Below are 23,462 nucleotides of genomic sequence, written 5' to 3'. Positions count from 1 at the left end.
GCTACTGTACACTTCGTTTGGGACTGGAGCACAGAACCATCATACGCTGACAGCTGGTTTTAATTCATATATTCAAACATGTTTTATTTTAACAAAAGAAAAAAAAACACCATTATATATTTATGCTGTACATTAAAGAGTTGTATTAAATTATTATTATTATTATAAAACGTCCACAGTAAGAACAAAAACATGAAAAATAATGACATATACATCCAAGACATACTATCTTAAATGGTCCTTAACATTTAGTGTCCTGGCTCTTCTTGCTCTCTACAACTAAATTTAAATGCTAAAATCTCACCAAACACAACATATAAAGAGCCGGCAGCCTGCATCATATATTTTCTAATCGTTTTATTATCTTTAAATCACCACCAAACAAGAGTCTGAGCTTGTGACAACAATGAACTTTAGAAAAAAACTTTAACTTGAGACAAACTGTCATCAGACAGTGCTGCAGCTGCCTTCCTCTGTGCAACAGGTTCGACACTGTGTTGTCCACTGATGTTACTGGGCTGCCACCATGTGGACACACATGGCGTTACAGCAACCGGTTGCAACCGTAAGTGAACTCAATTCAATTCAATAATACTTTATTTGTCCCCGAGGGGCAATTTAAAAGGCACAGTAAAGCAGACACACATACACACGTGCTTTGTAATAGATAATCTGAACGTCCCTGATCTATCTATCTCTCTCTCTTTCTGTCTGTCTGTCTGTCAGTCTGTCTTTCCATCCATCCGTTAGTCTGTCGCCAGGGATACTGTAAAATGAAACACTTCTTCATTTAGCCACATGGTGGAGACATAGTCCAACCTACACCAGTGTATCCATTTGACGGCAATAGTGTGATGTAACAAGTATCCTTTTCATTTCTTCTTCTTCATCATCTTCTCATTTTCAGCAGGCTGCACACCGAGAGTTGTAAATGCTGCAATGTTCCCTTTGTTGGTCCTGTGTCTTTTATATAAACACATCTCTGGTTGTTTTTCAATCACTTTGTTGGAACACGTTCAGAAAATAGAGGAAACATTCACAAGTGTTTAGTGTGACCTACCTTGACACTTGAACAACAGCATAATCTTCTCTCTCTCTCTGTCTCCTAAATCTGGAGTGACACATTAATTAATGTCACTGGTAGAACCTGTGTTTGTCGTACGATTCCTTGTCAACAACTATATCCTTCTGTGAAAAGATCTATTACGCCAGGTTTACTCAAGACAGCCTAGAGCGCGACAAGCCGTCAGTGAGGTAAAAGTCATTGACAGCTTGATGATACGTGGGACGAGGTTTCAGTCACATCGTGTCAATCCAAATGCCAGTGATCACAGACAGCATATAATGTACTATTATAAATGGTTTGGCATTAACCTTGAATCGAACATTCACACGGGTACCTATAGATGGCAGCAAAACAATGCATCACTGTGTGCTTGTTGTGAGAAGATGACACTAAATAGGACAGGAGAGGTTTGATGATATGTACAGTACATGCTGTGTGTTCTCTCTGCATTACAGCAATGAAATAAGGAATTACTCCTTGTGTGTCTTAAGTTATACAGAGACTAAATCCACACTGGAAAATGGCCCCACTGATATCAAGAGGTCTTCCTAAATTATAACAAGGCAAACAGGACTTTACAGCTGTCACGTCTGAAACTGCAAACATTTGCTGATGAATAAGTTAAAAATTGCTCTCAATACACAATCGTATTTGACCTATTGTTTCTCTGCCATCTATAAAACCTCCTAATAATCTTCGAGTAAAAGCACATGGAGTGAAATTCATCGATTGTTTCCACCGCTGTCTGGAGTGATCACTGATAGCCGGGACCATGTGATAATCCCATGTCAATGCTTGTCCTCGGGCCACTGAGCTGCTGTCCTTGAATGGTTTAATATTCTGTATACGTCGATGTTTTCTGTCTGCTGCACCCTAACTACAAATGACCACATTTTCATTAACAGCAAGGATGTCACTGGGGAAAAAATGCAAAGTTGGTGCCACATGCAAATAGCAGCTGAGGTGACTCATGTAGTAACACAGAAAAATACAAATCACTTGATAGGCTTATGACCTCCACGTCTGAAACCCAGCAGCATGGAGCTTGAGCATTTGTTTGATTCATGACCCGAATAACATGAAGTTTTCTGCATACTGTAGCAAGTTATTGTTGCTTTTCGGTCATTTCTCAGTCTGGCTATTCTTCTCTGTCCTCTGGCATCAGTGAGGCATTTTCACCTAGAGAACTGCTGCTCACTGGCTATTTTCTCTTTTTCAGACCCAGTCTCTGTAAACCTATGCAGTGATTTAGCATGAAAATCCCAGTAGATACCTGGGTTTGCGACCCGGTCGGAATAAGGGCCTTTCTGCACGGAGTTTGCATGTTATCTCTGCGTGTGTGGGTTTTTTTCCGGGTTCTCCAATTTCCTCCCACAGTCCAAAAACATGCAGATCTGGGGATTAGGCAAATTGGACACTCTAAATTGACTGCAGGTGGTTAGTGTGAGAGTTGTTTGTCTCTATGTGGCCCTGTGATGGACTGGCTGTAGCCCTGCTTTTCGCCCTATGTCAGTGCCCCCGTGTGACCCTCATGTGGAGGACAAAGTGGTAGAAGACGGATGGATGGATCCCAGTAGATCAGCGATTTCAAACTCCATTTCCTCCTCATTCTTGGAATCAGTTTCAACTTCAGCAGGTTGTTTCGTCTTCACCATGTCTACAGTATATGCATAAATGGAAAGAGTTGCTGCCATGTGATTGGCTGATGAGATATTTCTATCGCCTGCCTCATACACTGCAGAAGAAATGTGTTAATTGCATTCTGGTTCACACTTCTCCCACTCCAAACAGACAGTGTGCTGTGTTGGTTATATACAACACAGACTTTATATAAGTACCATATACCTCCCCACTTCAAAAATACTCAAACTGTCTCTTTAATGGTGAGATCATAGGAGAAGAAAGCATGGACAAATTCTTCCAACCAGTTGAAGCTAATCAGAGAGTAAGAATATAGTGAATAGCCAGAAGAGGGGACCCTACTTCTCAGGTGAATTATAACGTCAGTAAACACGTTCCTGAGAAGTTAATAGTCACAACTGCAAGATCGTGGTCTTCTTAAATAGCACATGGTGACAATTTTTTGTAAATAATGCTCCGATACGGAGGAAAAATAGACGACAAAGCACGGCACATTTGGGTGAACAGGTGCTAGGTCCGACAGGTGCCTGGTTGCAGGTGATGTCTGTGAACTTCTGGTTGCAAAACCTCCGCATGACGCTGATCAAATTGCGAATCTCCAGGCATCAAAATAGTAGTTCAGATTGTTATGGTTGACTCTCTTTCCTATGTGGGTCAGAGAACTATAGTGGCCTTTGCGTGCCAGAAATGATGTTGTTCCTCTTTGTTTGCATTGTAGGCTTTTGTTTCAGATATGTCACATGCATGCTCAGGCTCATTTGTCTGTTCGGGCTGCTGTAAAAACATGGCATGAGCATGAGACATAGAGACAGTGCAGTGTTTGTTGTAAAGCTAAGGAAACCATCCATCCATCCTTCTTCTACCGCTTTATAGGAGGGTCACTGATGCTCATCCCAGCTGACATAGGGCGAAAATCTGCATGTTTTTGGACTGTGGTAGAAAACCAGACAACCTGGAGAAACCCCATGCACACACACATGGAGTAGAACATGCAAAACTGCTAAGGAAACCAAAGTATTTTAGTTTTAAGTGACTGTACACTTAATCAAACACACTTCCTGAATGTTACACTAAATCTTAACCCTGTTGTGGTCCACTCCTTCATCCCAGATCCATGCAGGGAAAGAGAGATTGTAGTTTTATGCCACACCACATTACCCACAATGCAGCTTGAGCGAAACTCGCCGCACCTTCTCCGGGTGGAGCTTGTGAACGTGGGAACGTTTATGCCTGTGGTCGCTGCCGCCGCTGCTGCTGCTGGAGCTGGAGGAGTGAAGCTGCAGGAGTGAGGCTCGCTTGACAGTGGGGGGTAGAGGTGACTTGTACACAGCAGGGATTTGAAACAGGAGTTAAGTTTATTTAACGCGCGTGTCGCGGCGCAGTTTCCGGGTCAGCGCAACGGCAGCCGATTTGACACCGACCAATGATTTGTACGAATCCCAGCAACAGGGCGCAGAGAGAAATGTCCGGCACGGTTTCAGCCGCGAGCACAGGGAAGCGCGACTAGTACACCGCAGCGCCGACACATTTCCTCAGGGGTGGGGGGAGGTGGGGGGAGAGAATGCGAATGGTGCGAAGGTACCGAAATCAAACGAAATGGAAACCATGTAGCGTCACTGCGGCAGTCCATGTAGCTAGAACTAACGTTAGAGTAGAGAGTAGATAGTAGATAGCCAGAGGAGCTAACATACATGTAAAGTTATTACCCGGAGACGCTGAAGCGGAGCCTGGAGGCGTGTGTTTGAATCGGGAGAGTTCGCCAGTGTCACGACATCAGAGAAGATAAACAAGAAGATGCTACGGAGAAGACTCAATCGTTTGGTATGCACGCACACACACACACACACATACACGCACACACATACACACATACACACTCATACATCCTCTGTTAGCTCCTGACATCAAGCTTCTCTTGCTAACATTTGTAACTGCTCTAGTTCCGCCCTCAGAGAAGTAGGTTGATGGGTCTAGTGTTCTCTTTCTTTCCTTCCTTCCTTCCTTCCTTCCTGCCTTTCCACAGTTGTTGCTTCAAAAAAAAATTTGTGGGAAAAACAACAACAACAACTAGGTAGCGTGCAACAAACTGTTCCTTCTCATTGTCCCACAATATGAACCAGATGCTGCTTTAACAAGTTGGTTAGCTCACTGGTAAATTGTTTCCAGTCAGGAAGTTGCGACAGATGCAAGCTGTGATGAGCTGCATTAAGTAGTAATTAAACTACAACGTTCTTTTTCTCCCTTGCTTGCTCTCCAACATGTAACTTCACCCTTTGTCATTAAATGGGGCAGTGAACGCATCATGACACCTTTAAAACAAACCCGTGTCCTAAGACATGTGTTTGGTATTTCTGCTTTTTAGTTTCGTGTCAAGTAGTTTTGGACTGACGACATGTTCACAGTCTTCTAGACTTGGCAATTGATCAGCCAGCAAACAACACCCGAAGATGCAAGCTGAGGTTAAAAGAGTTAAAACTAAAAAACAACTAAGGATATAAAACTAAAAAACAACCTCAGGGAACTTTATCCCTGTGGTTGTTTTTTTGTTTTTTCCCCCTCCATGCTTGCAGCAAAATGTAAACTTGTCTCAGCTGGAGAGTATATATGCAAAGACACCTGTAAAACAAGTACCTGCCTCCTAAGACATCATTCTATTTCTTTTCCAGGTGTCCCAAAATTAAGGATTTCCTGACTAATGTGTTTTATTTGTTCTTTAGAATTCACATGTCAAGGTTTTGTACTTGTAAACTCACCTTTTGCAAATGAACGGCAAACTCACTTAACACACTTTCTCCAAACACATCATATTGCTTCTTTTTCTGGTGTCCCAAATGGAAGTGGGGCATTATATGACATTATTACACACTGCAACAAATGGCACTTACCATAGTTGAATAGTGGAGAGTATTATAGAGTGTGTATATATATATATATGTACATATATACATATATATGTATATATATATATCTATATATATATACAGATAGATAGATAGATAGAAAATAGAATATTTTTTTTATTTTTTTAAGCTTTGTGTTTTTTCCACTTTAAAATAATACTATTTATTTGGAACATTTCAACTTATCTGTTATAGTTCCAGTTAAATAAGTAATAGTGAATAGAAATGAACCTTACAATCTCACTGTGATGAAATGGCTTTGAAGCGCTTAAATGGCTTTGAGGATCTTATTGAACATCAACGTTTCCTAAGAACTGACTCTCTGGCCAGTGTAGTGTGTTCCCGGGGTCACCATCTTTACGGCAAATGTCTTCTATATGTTTGTAGATATGATCCTATTGAAGGTAGAGTAAAGCATATATATTTTTTACAATCATTGATAGTTCATTTATGTTTTAGTGAATGCTAATTATTTTTGTCAAGGTTACAGTGACATTACATTTTATTTTATTTTTTTACATTATTCTTCACAATAATGTTTTTGGCATTTTCACAGGCTTCACTTAACCATTATGCCAATTAATTGCACTTTAAGTACAGTTAACGTACTTGTGCTGCCATTGCTTTATTCCTAATGTTACCGTGTCTCCTGCCACTGGCTTTGCTCAGTACAAGAGTTTGGCGTTTTGCCCGCACAAACTGCATTGACATCATGTTTTTTCACGATTGGCCATTTTAATGCATACCCTTATTAAGTTCATCCATTGGTTTTATGGGCCTTTCTACAATAATCAGTCATAAATGAGCTCGCTGAAATTGGAGTAACTATCTGCAAAGCCAGGTTTGTATGCATAACTGCTTTTAATGCCTCTTATCATCCTCTTGTGCACAGTAACCTGTTGTCACCAGCAGGTTGAATCCCCCTCTTACTATCTGAGGAGCATAGATACTGGCAGTCACTAAGGAGGAGCCATATAATATATAATAATTATAGTGCTTGACCCCCACAGTCCCTCTCTGATGTTGCCAGGTCAGCTGATTTTCCTGCTTGTGGAGGGGATTGCTGCTGTAATTTCTCCTCAGTGTAAGCAGTAAATAATATTTTGTGCAGAGCAGCCAGCCACACTGTCACTGATGCACACAGTGCCGTTATCTTTTGCTCTCCTGACTCACACCACCCTCTCTTTGCCCACGGCAGGTACATGTGCATCATGGAGAGGGAGGGGAAACAGACATGTAGAGAGAGTGACGGCTGTGTCTCACTCGGCTCTCCCACTATGATGCACTGTGCCACTAAACCTCCAATGTGTCTTTGGAAAATCAGTTGAGATGGCTGACAGAATGGGGGGGAGGCAGCAAATGCTCTTGACAGAAATGCAAAATCACACAGTTGGCTTTGATCTTTGTTCAAGCCCTTAAAGGCTGCAGCGGTGTGATCTGCAAGAGGTGGAGCCTGGTGAAAATGTGATGGTATTCATTGTGGGAACGGCCATGACTGCTAAAAACACCTTTTACCCACATGATGTCACGTCAGTTATTGTTGTTATTGTTTAACCAACCTGCAGACGTTGCTTCCTTTAGCTTCTCAAACTGCACTGAAGTCCACACTACCCTGGTGTCTTAAAGCCCTGAAAATGGAGAAGTTTATCACTTTGCTGATTCGTCATGCTTGAGTAACAAGACCTCTCCCTGACAGGAAACAAAAGGCCCACATCGCCAGTGTAGAACACAACATGTTAAATGTTCAAACAAACATTTTCCCTTTTCCCCAGTGTTCTTTGCCGACTGCAACAAGCCGGGACATTTTGGCCGTTTCTCAATATCCATACTTGTGCGTACTTGTGCGTACTTGCGTACTCCCGTACTTGTGAAAACGTCATCAGCCTCAGTCCAAGTGCTGTTCCAATCCTCAAGTAAGCGAACAGCGAGGACGGTTCTCAAACCCGGAAGTGTTCTCGCTCTGCCCATGTTTACCAAGTATGCATCGGAGGTGACTTAAGCGTACTTGGGATGGCCATGTATCCCAGAATACATTTCGGCGGAGCATAGCAGCAGATAATAGAAATATAAATCTGAAATAAATATTTTTCTGTGTCCCGGAACAAAGTTTTAAGATCATTTGAGGCGAGAAATGAGTCTTTTAGAATTCAAATATGTGGTTTGTGTATGAAGATATGACGTATTTATAGTTTGGCAGCGACGTTTGTCAGGGGTGATCAGCTCCACCTCTGTGGGCGCTCGGCGCTCACTGTGCCCGGCACAGAGCAGCGTTACCTCGGCCTGTCCTGATGAAATGATCCGCTGGCTCAGACGTCGCTGTCATTACATGCTCGGTGTGATCCATAGATTTGTTGTTGACGTGTTATTTTGATTTTAATGGAGACGTTTTGACCTGACGGTTTGAAAGTTTGTATATTATTAATTTTTTTTTAATTTCAACTTTCAATGTTAGATTTATATTAAAGTCGCACGGTCATTGTATCTGTACTTAAATATAATATGTAAATATTAGCTATGTAGAGTAGTATATATTTGTACACGTCATATATATATATATATATATATATATATATATATATATACACTACACTACACTACACTATTCAATGCTGTACTCTATCTATTTTCCACATTGTATTATTTGTATTGTATATTTTAATAGAAATAAATTAATAAATGAAGTTAAATATTTAAAATGTAAAAATAATAACAACATATATATGCATTTATTAAAAGTATTTCATATGTTCATTGATCAACACCGTAGGTGGCGGTAATGAGGCTGCAGCACTTGGCGCCAGCCACCATTCAAACAGCAGAACAATACATACATACTTGCATACTTGAGTATTGAGAAACAACCACATACTTGTGTACTCCCGTACTTGGCAAGTATATACTCCCAGCTTACTTCTCAAGTATATACTTCCCAAGTAAGCAAGTACATACTTGCTAACCTGAGTATTGAGAAACGGCCTTTGTCTCCCTCTGTGATAAATGTTGCCACCTGTTGACTTGGCATGCCTTTGACAGCACTTAACACTCGGTTTTTGCATTTTCACGTGGACAGGATTATTTATGATTGATGATTAATTAAAAACAAAAATATGAAGGAGTAAAACCTCAGTTTCTAAACTTTAACTAAACTCTAAACTTTCTACATGTGGACTAGTCCTAGGTGCTCTTACCCTGTGAAAGTAAACGGCCAAACATTGTGAATATATGCTTATATTTTCTTTGGACTTTTATTTGTGACCAATTTATACACAAGTCAATTAATCAAGAAATGAATAATATTGATTAATACTTAAAAGCAATCCGTTGCAGGCAGCCCTAGAAAGTAACAATTGCACGACAAATGTCAGGGTCTTTTCTAACAAATTTTAGTTTGTTGTTATTGTTCTGATTCATAACTAATGTCGTGTGACATTTGCACGGATATTTTAGATTATTTTTTGCTGTAAATTGGTATAGATCTCAGGTTTTCCATTTATTACTCTAATTACATGACACAGTACCCTGTAATGGTAATTTCAGTTCAGTTATTTTCTGCCCATTATCCAGGTGCAAAACTACTTGGGTTGGTGCCTCTCACACTTCTGCTTTCCACTCTCTTTTCAGTGTATTCATCCTGCTACGGGCTGATGCACTTAGGTCTGCTTGTCTGTTCTTGACTGTAACCCAGGCGTTAGTGAGGCCTGGATGGAAATGTTATGTGTGATATTTGTGAAGGATTGCATGTCAAATGGGTTTGGAAGCCCAGGGGCTCTGCAAACCTGTTTTCTCAGGTCAGCCTAGGGCATTCACAAAGTAAGGCATACACAGGCCTGTGACAACTTGTGTGCTCTCACCAACATTTATAAGTTGACATGTATACAGATGACCGTTGCTGCACACTTTTGCAGTTCTCTCTCGCCAACATAAACACGCATTTTCAGAAAATGTACCTGGTGTTAGGAATTACCTTTTCCTTGCTGCTTTACATCACACCATGTCTGTCTTACTTGCAAGTATTGGGTGCATTGAGTCTAGTATGCTAATTTGATCTTGCTGTATTGGCTCTCCTGCAAGTCAGTCTAGCTCTTTTTTTCAGTACTGTGTGTGAGCAGTTAGCGGTGCCTGCTGGAAACACATTTGGTGCTTTAATCAACTGATGGGATACAGGAGTCCTTAAACAGAGTTGTCACTCTTGGTGCGCAGTTAGGGTAGGAGTGCATCTGAAGGCCACGCGCCCTACAATGCATGCTGGGCCTTTTGATTTATTAGGCCTGTTTGATTAGGAGAGAGGCGTATTGATCAGACCTGTGCACACTTTTGCCACATTAGTCTTGCACTGTGAATTGGCTTGCAAGCAGAATTGCTTATGTTGATTTCTTAGTCTTCCTTCCTCTCTCTATCTGGTCTTCTGTGAAGTGTCCAGTAGTGGTAGTCCATGTTCAGTTGTTTGAGGGAGGCAGTGTGAAGGCATCTTGCAGTGGGATAGCTGGTTAATGAAATGTGGTGGGGGGATTCGAGAAAGCCCCGTGTGACTCGGACCTGAGAAACTAGAGTGAGACCAGGGGTTTCACCTGGGGATTCTTTGTACCTCAACCTAATGCATACTCTCTTTCAGGGCTCTTGTAGTGGTGAGTTTATAGTGGGTGGTTCAAGTATATATATATATTAAAAAAAAGGGAATGCCCATTGTGGCAGTTGCACTCTTCCTTCTAAAACCTAGGTCGAATTCTCAGTTTGTACGTCTAAATAATTCAGGTTGCCTCATTTATTTTGAATTCCCCTCACATTGCTCCTCCCTTTCTTATCCACATATCCTTGCCAGACTAGTTGCATTCAAAGTGCACCCTGTCATCCGTTAATATATAAAGGCACGTCCAGATATTTTCTCAGCCATGCTCCAGTTCTAGCATTTGTCTGAGCATTTGCAGTGAGATGTGAAGAAAATGCTGATATGTGTGATTTGGCGGTTGTTTCTTTTCTCTGTTGGAGCATCTGTGATGTCTGGTCATCCCAGTTTTTCATTGTCACCTGAAATGACATGGTATCTGCTGACACGGACAAGAGGAACAGCAAAGTCCATGTCAGGATTTTACAAGCACTGAAAGACATGTGGACATGCCGCCACCCACACGCTCATTCAAACCCCCAGGTTAAGCCACAATAATTATCTGTACAGCAAATAGTCAGCAGACAGGGTTGTTCACTCACGGGGGAGAAAAGTGGCTCCCTTTAATGTGGTGGGAGGAACTGCTTGGTTAGGAGACCCAAAAGGAAACCCAACATGCCGTCTTGGCAGACTAAGCCGTCTAAGAGGTACATTGATTTTTGTCATTAGTCTTGTTGCCTTCCTATGCAACGTCTAAGGATAATGAATTGAATAGCAATTATAACCACTGCAGACTGGTACGTTATTAAAGGTGATGACATCGGCAGAGCAGTAGCTGAGATGGAGATTTTTAACGTTTGTCAGCAGTGGGATGTATAATACATTTTTTTTTTTAGTATTACATGGCTCTCTGCCAGATATGATGGCTAAATGAGTGCAATTGTAGTGCTTTGCAGTTTATTTAATTAACAACCCAACATAGAACAGGCTGTATATCAGGCACCCTGAGCTAAGTCGCCAAATCACACATAAAAACCAGAGAATGTACAGTACAGAGAATGTGTGCTCTTAGTTGGGGGGGAAAAAGCATACTCCATTTATGGCAACACCACTTTAAATTCTCTTTAATTATAGATTAAGTGTGACAAGACTGCGGCTTAGAATCTGCCCACTTTACTTTTCTTAAAACAATAGTGTGGGTTTTCTCCATTGGAACCTTAGAAAATAACACACTTTTAATGTCGTCCTCTCCAGGACATTCAGAGCTAACCCGTCTACATGTTGGTAGTTAGCTTTGCTCTAAAGTCGTGGTTATGTTCATTGATCTTATCGTCCTCTAATACTTCATTATTCCCACCTAAATATTTTAATCTCTTTGGGTATTTTGCTTTCTTTACTCTTATTTTGGACCCTGCCTTTAGTTTGTAATGTCTTACAGGCTACTTCTTTTATTTTTATCTCTTTATTTTAGTTACTTTTGTTTGATCTTGGTGCTCCACAGGATTGGGGATGTTGTCACTCGTAACATTGTGTTGCTGTTGTGTGTGTCTCTGTAAATGTGTATGTCTGTGTCTATGAGGGGTTGAGTGGGCCATGGAGCGTTGTATGAAAAGTGCTACATGATTAAAGTCTGGTTTGATGATTTCATGATTTATTCAGCCGTGTTTTGATGAAAAACATGTCTGATGATGTGGAAAAGGCCACAGACCTCCCTCTGTCAGCATTGTGTGACTTGCTCACACATTTCCTGTCATAACATCCTTGGTTACTTTGGGTTCCTCTACTGCATTTTTGTGTTCTTTGGTGTCAAACAATAGCCGCTAGACTCCCCACAGTGCTTGCTCATTTTCCACTGAATCTTTGTACTTTATACAGAAACTTATGACATGGTCATTTGTTTTAGTTTGTGGTCTTTTCATCCCAAAGCCACAAAATGTGTGAACAAACATTTAGATGTTAGGCATTGGGAGGGTTGTCAGTAGATGATGGCATTGCAAAAACATGCTTAACACATGTGTCTGTGGCTTTTTGAGGGCAGTTAAATGATTGAGGAAGTAGCTCCCACTGCAAGGTTTAGATGAGTTTCCCCTCCTCCCCATTGTCGAGGGACCCAGTGTAATGTAGGCCAGTACCAGCCCATGGTACAGTACACCCTGTGTCTTGTACAGCTGCAGGGATGCTGGTAGAACAATGAGCCTTTTCCGATCCACAACAGCTCCTTAGGATCAGCCCTCAGTTCAAGTTGTTTATTCATCAGTGTGTGCAAACAGCGGACAAAGGAGAGAGTGGCCTCTGATATGGGGTCTGTAAGTTATGCCATAGGCCAAGTGTTGGTGAATCCATGATGGAGGTAACACCTGTTACAGTTGTGACTCAGCTTTTTCCTTCATTTTTTAACTTTTTGTGTTATGTACTTTGTTAATGATGTTGAAAGATATGAATGTAGATTTGAGAGAGGGTCTCTGTTAAGTAATTTTACTTGCTTTACTGTTGAAGTCTGTAGCTTTATTGCTTGTTTCTGTTCAGCAACATCTAATCTGACTTCATTTTTAGCCATGTTGATGGATGAAGGTGGACCTCATTTTGAAATTTGTTGAACAAAAAACATTTGTTTCATATTGCTTTAAAAAAAAAAGTCTGAAAGTAATAGCAGACAAAGTGGATGAATTTTTTTGCCAACCAACCTGTAAATTCATTTAGAGTTGGACAGCTAAAACAATCAGTGGATTAATTGATGATGAAAAGATATTTACAGAGAAATAATGACATTTTTGGTCAGATATTTATGTGTCTTAAGAGACAAGAAAAGAGACGCGAGTGCCTGATACAGAGTTCTCCTGTGACATACAGCATTGACTCATTGTGTGCAACTTTCCTCTTGCATTCTAACTTTCATAATTCAGCTCTGTCCCACCTCTCATCATAGCAGCTTTATGTTGCCGTTGGGCTAGTTTTACAGTTGTCATCAACATTTGCTGAAATTGTTTATCGTGGGTGACAGATCTGAGCAATCCGTTACAGTCGGAATACTATTTGGTGTTTAGGCCTGTACAATTTAATGTCATTGTCTTCTCATCGTCAATCTTTTTTTTGTCAAGGATTTCTTTTTATGGTTTGTGGTGCGGTGTGAGAAAAGCGCTAATAGATTACACGTTGAACAGAAGATAAGGTTGACCTGTGATGACTCCACTTAAACCGAGAGCCTTATTGTAAAACCGGATATAGTAGATAAGATCTAGTTGGATCAAATATAAAGCAGTTGCCCACTGTTAGTATGTGCACTTTGCTTTGGTTTTGCCCAGATAATTGAATGAAGTGGAGGCGGGATGCAAGCATGGATTTAACAACAAATCCTTGTTTCTGTGTGTAGTGCAGTGTTATTTCTGCACATGCAGGACTTTAAGAAGTACAAGTGTTGGTCCCGAGTGCTCTCTCTTCGTTGCACGGCTCCCTCAGTCCTCATTGAATGTGTTCTAAGTAGATTTTGTAAGTGGATTTGTAAGCTTCATGTACAGAATGAGCTTTGTTTCCTGTCAAACGGTTACAAAACCACAACAGCAGACTAATCGGACTTAAGTGTACAGGCCACTGTGTTTTTGACTTTTTCAGTTTGCTTCTGTCATTAATTCAGCAGGGAAAGTTGGATAGGTTTGTGTCAGGGTTTTTGTCTGCGCTCTTGTCAGCCTGCTGGCACTGTTCATTTTTCTTTTACACATCACAGAATCATCGTTTGCAGTTTGCTTAGAAAGTCTTGTCGACATCAAACGCGCCATGCTTCATTTAAACCTTGATGTCAAGCATAACAGCTTAAGATGCAGAGCAGTCCTCGGAGCCAGAACTACTTAAAGTATGCACTCTGGAGGACTCATCGGCCTATAAATGGCAATATGTTTATGTCAAGAGAATAAGGGTTATGTAAAAGGAATCTAGATTTGCCATTTATTGAGTTACTAAAATGTTCTCTAACCTGTTACTACCGACATGGTGAAATGTGACCTAATATAGGTTAAAAACTAGACTCTCAGATGAATAATCCCTAAGAATAAAGAGTGTGAGCAATAAGAGTGTCTCTACAATTTGTTTTCCTTTAAACCGACTCATCTTAGAGAGTCAGCGTCCGTTATGAACATGGTGAAACTATCATTTAAAAACCTTGACAAAGGTCTTACTGTTAGAAAAGGACTGTGGATTGCATTACAGTGTATAGGCCTCTTTGGTTACCCGTGTGTCTGCTCGGCTAAAAACACACAGATTGTGACAAAGTGGGATACTGAATAGTGAGATGGTGTGACAGGACATGGTGTCATCAGACCCGAGTCATCATTGGGATTTTGGCAGTGGCTGAATGCAGTCCTGTATTTCCCCAGCTCTCATCCACACTAATCTGGTTCTTGTTTAACACAGAAATTCCGCTCAGAAAATGCCTGTCTTCCACACTACCCTGGTGATTTTAGAGCCCTAAAAACGGAGAAGATTGAAAATGCTACTTGCCCGTCCATACTGTATTTTAGTATAAACACAAGAGACCTCTAGAACCCGTATCTGCCACAACGTCGTCTTTGCTGACTCATCATGCTTGTGTAAAGGGCTGTAACTGACTGATTTAGCTGTCTGCTCCACAAAATGTCAGAACATGTTAAAAATATGTTGATCTGTCTTTCCCAACCCTTATAATTCTCAAATGTTTTGTTTTACAAAGTACAAACCAAAATGATTCTCTTTTAATGGATTTTCTTTGACATATAGAGAAAAGAAACTTGATTTAGTAGTTGATTAATAATTGCTGCTGTCCTGCCCTTGCCACATGACTCCGTTCCTGGAAGATAACAAATGGCTACTGTAGAAGACATTATGGAAAAATTGGAGGATGTTCATGCACTTGGACTGGCAGGACTCCCAGTCACCGATTTAATGTGTTTGGGTAATTTTGTATTCTAGTGTGATGTAGAGGAGTAGCTCAATGGTACTTCATTGTTGTTTGCCTCCCGGAACCAGCAGTGTCTGCCCGTCTTGTGATTGGCCCACAAGGCTTTACAGTTATTGTTCTGTTTTTAAAAATATCCATCCACATATGGACTCGATCTTATTGGCTCACCTTTCCATCCTTGTCCCACACTGGACTCATCCCATGAGTCCATAATTCCATTTAGAGTTTAGTACATGTGAGGCACAGTCAGTTCTCTACCATAATTACTGATTGGGCAATTAGATCTTAGCTCAATTAAGCACTGGGTGCAGGCTTTACTGATCTCATCCAGTTTTTGAAGCTGTTGCTTTGACATCGAGAATTATGCTGCTTCGATATCGACATATTGACACTCGAATCTTGGCTGTTTTTGCACACTTCCTTGGCATGGAACAGCTTTATTTGACCTCTGACAACTAAGGCAAAGACAATGCACTCATTCTATTTTTTACTTGCGTTAGCATTTCTAGTGTGATCCTTTAAGCTCAGCTCATTTTGGAGATGAGCATTTCTACCGCACATCTTAAAATTGAAGTGGGCCCTGTGGTCTGACCTTATTTATATTTTATTTTACAGTGAATCTGCCACTAAATAAATGATTGTTTAATAGTTCTTCTGTTATCTTTAGGACCCCAGGGTATGGACTATTTCCTCATTTTATATAGCATCTCATTTTAATCATGAATTAATTATGTTTGGGTGCCAACACTTATTTTATCATCCCCTCGCTTTCTTATGTAGATCATCTGAGAGTTGGCTCAATAATAACCCAACATTTTTTCTCTTTTCTTCTTTTGGCTTTTCCCTTTAGGGGTTACCACAGTGGGTCATCTGTCTCCATCTTACCCTCTCCCTTGTGTGCTCTTCTGTTACCCCATCACAACATCATGAACCTTCCTTGTGGTCTTCTACCTGCCTGGCAGCTCCATCTTTAACATTCTTTGTCCAATATTATCACTATCACTCCTCTGCATGTGACCAAACCGTCTACACCTTACCTCTCTTACTTTACGTCCAAACCTTCAGCCTGAGCTGTCCCACGAATATGCTCATTTCTAATCCTGTCCATCCTGCTCACTCCCAACAAAAACATCTCAGCATCTTCAGCTCTGCAACCTCCAGCTATGCCTCCTGTCTTTTAGAGAGTGCCACTGTCTCCAAGCCGTACGTCATAGCTTGTAGATGTTCCCTTTCGCTGCTATCGGTCTGTCACACATCACCCTTGACACTCGTCTCCACCCACTCCACCCTGCTTGCACCCTCTTCTCTTGTGCACTGTCCACTGTCTGGTATGGTTGACCCCCGGTAGTTAAACTCGTCCACTCTCATTACCTCCCCAAAAAGAAAAACTGAAACCATTTAACTGAAAACTGATTATTTGATTGATTACCACCTTTGAAACTGTGCCAGTAGCATGACTCGAGTGTGTGTGTGTGTGTGTGTGTGTATAATATCCCCTTAATCATGGGGCAAAGTTACAGTAATGCTCGTGGAAACTAGCCAACTACCACTGTTGACTGTCTGACCTGTAACCCCGAGTAAATCCTTTGCTTAATGCGAATTTGATTTGTAAATTGTTCCTTGCTTGCATTTTCGTCTTTACTCTGCACAGGTGTTTGTATACAAATAGCTTTCTGGCCTTTTACATTGATGCCTGATGTTATACAATGTGTTTACAGTATTGTACCTAAAATGTTCCATTACATTTGTAAACGGTAACTTTTCAGATTACGTGGAGGAAACATCACATAACATCAAATAACATCCAGAAGCATTGCATTCAAATAACTGAACAATGGTATAGTCCATGGGGGTGTCCTTGGCTCACTGCTCCTGCTGGGGGCTGATAGTTGTTTGACAAAGAAAACCATTGGTGATGTTTGTGTCCTTGGATCCTGTTGTACTTCCTTTCTCTCTTCCTCCCTCTTCCTCCCACTCTTTTTCTCTATCTCCCTTCATCCTCTGGCAGCCAGGTCTGTTGGGTTCAGTCGAAGGAGTGTCAGTGTGGGCAGAGCGGGTAGGGGGTGCTACATTTGAACGCCGTACTGAAGTGTGAACGTTGCTTCTCATGCATGAGTGTTATGTAAGCCTGTTTCCTCCCCTTCTTGCTCTAGATGGAAAGGTGGTTGTAAATATTTCAGAATGAAGGCAAATTATTTTGCCTTTATGTTAATGAGAGGCAAATTATTAAGTGAACTAATGTTGTGTAGTCTATGTTCCTGCCCTCGCACGCATAAATTAGACTTTCAAAACACTGTGGCCATTCTTTAATCACAACCTTTCTTAGTAACAGACGTTTGGGAGCCTGCTGTCCAGGTGGCCATAATTCACACATTCACTGGCGCTTGTCCAGGTTCCGATGTTCATGATAATCTGTTGCATAGAGCTGCATAAATTCTACTTGAGCAGAGGACTCAACTACTTTTATAAACTGCAGGGGGAGGGGAAACTTTGATTGGTCAACATCTTATCACTGTAAGATCTTCACAATGTCTGACAGGCCAATTAGTTTACTTTCATTGGTGGGAAAATAGTCTATGGTTGGTGAAGTGGTGATGATAAGAAAGAAGTGGAAAGTGGAAAATAAATGTACCTCTAACACGTTTTATTTCCCACTCCAAGAGTCTTGTGTATGGGATCAGTGTAGGATACATTTTCAACACTTTACAAAAAAGGAAAAGTCGGGTTATGATTGTGTTCAGTTGGTCCTGTTCAGATGTGGCATTTTTTTTTGTCTCTGGACGCATTTTTACACCTCTTATTAGAATGAGTTTTCTTTTACAACATGCATTCACACGTGGTTTTGACATGCGTCTCCGGGTGTCCACATCAATATTCTATTGCTATCTGATTCGCTGCGCTTAGAGCCACCAATGTATTTCCACTCATGCAGTTGAGTGGAAATATAATATCAATATCAACACTAACGTTCCAAATTTTGTCAAATCTTATTAATTCTAGAGCAGTGCGCACAGCATTGATCTGCTCAATGCCTGCTTGTCTTTCTTTGTCTATCCAGTCACACATTTTTTCTTACCTTTATTTCATTAGGAAGTCACATTTAGACATAAACTGATGATGTACTCAGAACTATCAACCTTTGATCAAAAGAATGCTAACGTGTGACTTGCAGGATGTCTAAGTAGTGAGCATCAAGTTACCATATGCACAAGACAATAAACCCACTTGTTTCCACACAGTGTGGGAAATGTTTTAAACTCAAAAAGGAAAGAAATGAAAAGAAAAGGAACCAAGCTGGGTTTCATTTTTGCTCTCCTCTGTGTTATTTATTTATCTATTTATTTATGTTTGGATAGCTCCTGAAATACTATGACAACAACCTTGGTTCACTGGCTTCCTTTACGATTCACCCTAGCTACCATTTATGGAAGAGGAATGCTTCAGCTACTTAATAATGAGGGGAGCCCAGAGTGTCTCTAGCGCCTGATTCAGACACTAAGCCTGGATGTGTGTATATCTATATATATATATATATATATATATATGTACATATACATATACATATACATATATGCATCACAACTACATCATGTAGCTCAACCTGTAAATCTAAGGGGAGCATTTTCGCCCAGCTGCCCACACTCATTGCTTGTCATTGATGAGTGACCACCTGGGAGAGAAGAAATTAAGTGAGAGTTCACGCCCAATCACCATTTTGGCCCGGTGATCATTTTCTTTTCCCCCTCAAGAGTTATTGGCTTGTACTCAACATTTTGCGATCAGGGTGCTTTTTCAAATCTTTTATTGTTCTGTACCACGGTAGAAGAAAATCTAATCTTTTAATTCTTGACCTCTCTGAGGAATGTAACCCTTTTCAGAATGGATTTTTGTGATCATTGTGTGTTTGCTGAATCTGAAACGACAATGGACCATGAAACAAAAGTTGTATTTTTATGATTGACAATACCTCCGTTATGATTCAGACATTTTAGGCTTTGTTGTGTTTGATTGGCCTGATTCAGCGTCTTATCACTGTTCAAGTAGAGAGAGAATCAGCCAAACTAACTGACATTTCTGCTTTTTGCTTTTGTCCCTTCTCATGTCCACCCCCCTCTCTGTGGCTTCCACCTCTAGCTTGGCAGAGATGAGAGAATAGCAGACCGTAGGACAATCTACGTTGGTCATCGATCAGGATCCACCAATGATGCCATCATTCCTCCCAAGTTCTGTGACAACAGGATTGTGTCCTCCAAGGTAAGAAGCACACTCTCTCAGACCTGGTGTTAACACTCATTAGGAATTGTAAAAATAGTTTATGGAACTGTATTGGATCAGACAATGTCAGTAGAGTAGGCTTGCTTTAGTTCATCTTGTGGACAAATATGGGTTCAGACATGTAAAAGAATCCAGTTGCATGTGGATTGTGTACAAGACTACCTTGTAAATATGGATTGAGTGATTGGAAGTGAAGCCGCATTCCTCGACACACCCTTGCCTGTGTTTCATTTACGATCTTATCACTCAGAGCAGATGTTATTCCAGGTCTGAATGTTGTCTCATGCAAATACCAGTGTTTCACAGTGACTGAATGTCAAGATGAATGTTCTCACTCTTTTTTTTTTCTCTCTCTTTCGTTTTTACATGTCGACTGCCTTCAGACACTTTAGAACAAACTGTCGTCCTTTCTGTATCCCTCCTCCCACTGACTGTCCACATGCTTGTCTTCACTCTCCCAGCAGAGGGTGATTATTCGTCTGTCACTGGGCTGAAATGCATGGGTGCTATTAATGTACTAGCAGGGTGGGCAATTTGTTTGTTTTCCCTCTGGGCTGTGATAGATTGCACCCCACTTGTCTAAATGTCACCCTCAGCCCTGTGTCAGCAGCTGGCTTGGGCATGTGTTGTGCTGGCTAGACCTTTGAATATGAAGGGGTGAAAATGATGGGGAGAAAGAGGCAGAGTAAGACAACAATAGGATTTATATTAGGGGTGCACACCCTTCCCTCCAGTGGAGGGATGCATCCCCATGAGCTCTGTTGCAAATAAGCCCAATCCATAAAGGTATCACTGCTTACCATCAATTGATATTTCAAAAAAGACCTAAATCTGACTTAGTTTATTTCCATTTTCTGACACATTAAAACAAGCATAATTACAGAACTACCCATGTGTTGTTATGTGTATTACATCGCCACAGACGGCCTAAAGTCTGATGTAAAGTGACACACCCTTGCCAAGGTGCAGTTGAGTGAAAAAGGGGGAAACAGAGATAATCTTGAGCTCTTTGTAGCCCACCCAGTAATTTATTTACTTTGCAAAGCCTCTCTAACATTGAGAATAATTATTACTATTTCTCTAATTGCACAAATTTAGTCAAAAAGGAGACAAAAATACTATATATTTATTTCTAAAATAATATATATCAGAATATGTTTTATGTTCTGTCTGAGAAGGTTCACGCCAGGTTTATTGTATTTTAATGACTTTAGCTATAGGCAACTGGCCTTGCTTTAGATAAGTTGAAGCTGTTTTACCTCTGATCCAAGAGGCTTCTTCAGTTCTGACTAACTCCATACCTTTCTAAAGATTCATTGAGAAAGGTATCCGTTATGTACAATGCAGGTTGTTGGGGGCCATACACAAGAAAATGAGTTCAGGTGAATCTGCTTTAGTTTTTTTTTTTTTCTTAACCACATGGAACCAGTGTTTTGGGAGCACTGAAACGCTATTTTTGGAAAACTGGTCCCAGAGTGGGAAAATCTCAACACACCACCCTTAATTTTTTATGTTTTTAACCAAAGCGTTCCATTGGGAAAACAATGATGTAACAGTCCCATCTTTCTCTTGTGCTTTCATTTGCTGTCGCAAATCATCTTCGTCTTCTTGTGTCTGGAGTTTGCTTATTTCATTTCCTTTGGCTTGATTCATTCTGTCTCTGTTTCTGTGACTGTTTACATTATAATGTATACTTATACTTAAGCTTTATTTACGTTGAGGATGCTTTATGCGCATCTTCAACGTCTCGTTCTCCATTTTTCGATACAATATGGCTATAGTTTAGTTTAGAGGCGTTTATAGTGTTTAGAGTCGTTTGTATCATTCCTTGAATCAATGCAGTGCTTTATACATTTTAGAATGAAAAAGGAAAAGATCTTATGGGGAAAAGTTATATTTCCAAGTGGATAAGGCCTCAGTTTCACCTGAGTCAAGCGCTGAATGAAATGAATGTGGTTAAGGACACCATAAAGACACATGGGACACAGAGACTGTTATTACCCTTCTTGTGTTGGGCCGTGTTGTTTGTGTATAAGTGTGTGTACTGAGTAACTGGTTGAGCGAGAGAGAGTGAGGGACCGGTGCAGTTGAGTGTGTGAGTGTGTGAAGCATAAGAAGCTGGGGACCGAGCAAAGCTAGTATTACCAAAGCCAAAGAAAGGTACTAATATTCAATGTTCTGTGCAAGTGCAAAGAAGTAAATGTCCAAACTCTGATTCATCACATTAAAAGACAGGACAGAGATTGGTTCATAGCACATTTATATTGATGTGGTATTAATACACCAACGTATAATGTATCTTTTATTACAGATTACTGATTTGTATTGGTCTTTTGTTACATGTCACCCCTCATTTATATTGATGCAGAGGGTCCCAGTGCGGATGGGCTTATTAATTGGCTCCTGCCAGTACGTCAGGGAACACAGTCTTAAATTAACCCGACCGTAGTGTTTATGCTCCTCCATGTCTCTGCTCTCAATCATCCTGTTGCACTCTGCAATGACCGGTCTCTGTCTTCCCGCTCTTGCTCATGTTTCTACATTCTACATCACTTCACCACAGCCACCCCCACCTCTCCACCTCTCCACCTCCCCACCCCAATCTCATTACTTTCATTCTTTTTCCTCTCTGGCAAAATGGGATGGATTATTCTGCTACCACTGCATTTCAACACTCTCCCCCTTCATAAGCAGTGCTTTATTGCTCTTTCTCTGTGAACGTGCTTGGATGAGTGTGTGTGTTGTTCACCCCGATACTTTGTTTGGTGGCAGTGGCACAAAGTTGCTTGCGAGATATTGTCGAGCTGTCGCCCAGGGATTTAAGTAGATAATTGTGATGCCTTAGCCCTGATGGTATCGGCAGTCACAGCCACTTAAAAAAAGAACAACACATACAGAAACAGTCATCACCTTGATGAATTCTTTTGCTCAGAATTTTGAAGAGAGCCAAATTAAAGTCTCTGCTTATAAATAACAGAGACTCCAGCCTACTGATGTTACCTTGTTCTCTTCGTCGCTCAAACTGAATTCATACACGTAAGAGTCAGTGACTATTGAACACCTCTTTCCAGCAGCAGCAGCTAACAAAGTTAAAGAGTAATACCTGTTCATGTGACTTACATGCATGTTTTCTTTTTTTTCTTCTTCTCCCAACACAGTATACAGTATGGAACTTTCTACCAAAGAACCTGTTTGAACAGTTTAGAAGAATTGCCAATTTCTACTTCCTCATCATCTTCCTGGTGCAGGTAAGGACAAGCTATGTCAAAGTGCTTACTCAGATTACGAAAAACATACACAGGGTATTATGTCAAGGTTTGAAAAATGATGGATGCAAATCTGTTGAGAAAAAAATATATATATATATCAAGGTAAGACTACATATTTTGGATTAAAAGGCAAGAAGGAACATTTTTCGATGGAAACATTTGTATGATCATTACTTCTGTGTTTCTATGAAAAGAAAAAAAATAACCTACCTTTTTGTTGGTCTCGTATAGTAATTAAAAATGATCTTTTGTCATTTTTATCTGTGTGTGTGTGTGTGTGTGTGTGCTATAATTTTCTCGCAAGTGGAAACTGTGAGCTGGCGCTGACTAAAATACAACTCTCCTTTCCTCTCCTCTTTCCATGGAGATGGAATCTACCCTTTCTCCTTTTATCAATAACCTAAACTAGTAGAAACAGGTGTGGTGGTGGTGGTCTAGTTGCATACTGACTAGGGCTGAACGATATGGACAAAATTTCATATCTCGATATTCATGCCAGATATCTCGATATCGATATGATACGATATGACTACGGGTTCGGTGAAAAGCAAGCATTTTTCAGAAAAATAAAAACATCATAATACAAAAGACTGTGGAAACTTTCCACATGGAAAGTGTTTTATTGATGAGAACTCACTGTGAGACTGTGTACACGGGTACCATGTCTTTTGCAATGTGGCATGTTATAGCGCCTGTAACGCCTTTATGTCTGGTGGACGTCGACTCATATGGTGTAACACTACTGAACGCATCAGTAAACACACTTAACTTGGGCTTCTTT

General features: G+C 40.6%; 1 protein-coding gene across 6 annotated transcripts in view; it reads left to right on the top strand.

Moving 5' to 3' along the window:
* Positions 1 to 3,926: 3,926 nt before the first annotated feature.
* The window catches only part of atp11c (ATPase phospholipid transporting 11C), a 39,989-nt gene continuing 20,453 nt past the window's right edge, over positions 3,927 to 23,462 (top strand). For 5 of the 6 annotated variants that reach the window (XM_044040279.1, XM_044040274.1, XM_044040276.1 and 2 more), the window contains exons 1-3: positions 3,927 to 4,528; positions 19,272 to 19,391; positions 22,571 to 22,660. In XM_044040279.1, coding sequence (XP_043896214.1) covers positions 4,502 to 4,528; positions 19,272 to 19,391; positions 22,571 to 22,660 — 237 coding nt within the window. In that variant the 5' untranslated portion in view covers positions 3,927 to 4,501. The remainder of the gene's footprint in view (positions 4,529 to 19,271; positions 19,392 to 22,570; positions 22,661 to 23,462) is intronic. The other variant, XM_044040278.1, reaches the window with a different exon arrangement.

Source organism: Solea senegalensis, linkage group LG12 (assembly GCF_019176455.1).
Source record: "Solea senegalensis isolate Sse05_10M linkage group LG12, IFAPA_SoseM_1, whole genome shotgun sequence".
In the NCBI taxonomy this organism is placed as follows: domain Eukaryota; kingdom Metazoa; phylum Chordata; class Actinopteri; order Pleuronectiformes; family Soleidae; genus Solea; species Solea senegalensis.
This window is presented reverse-complemented; position numbering and strand designations above follow the sequence as displayed.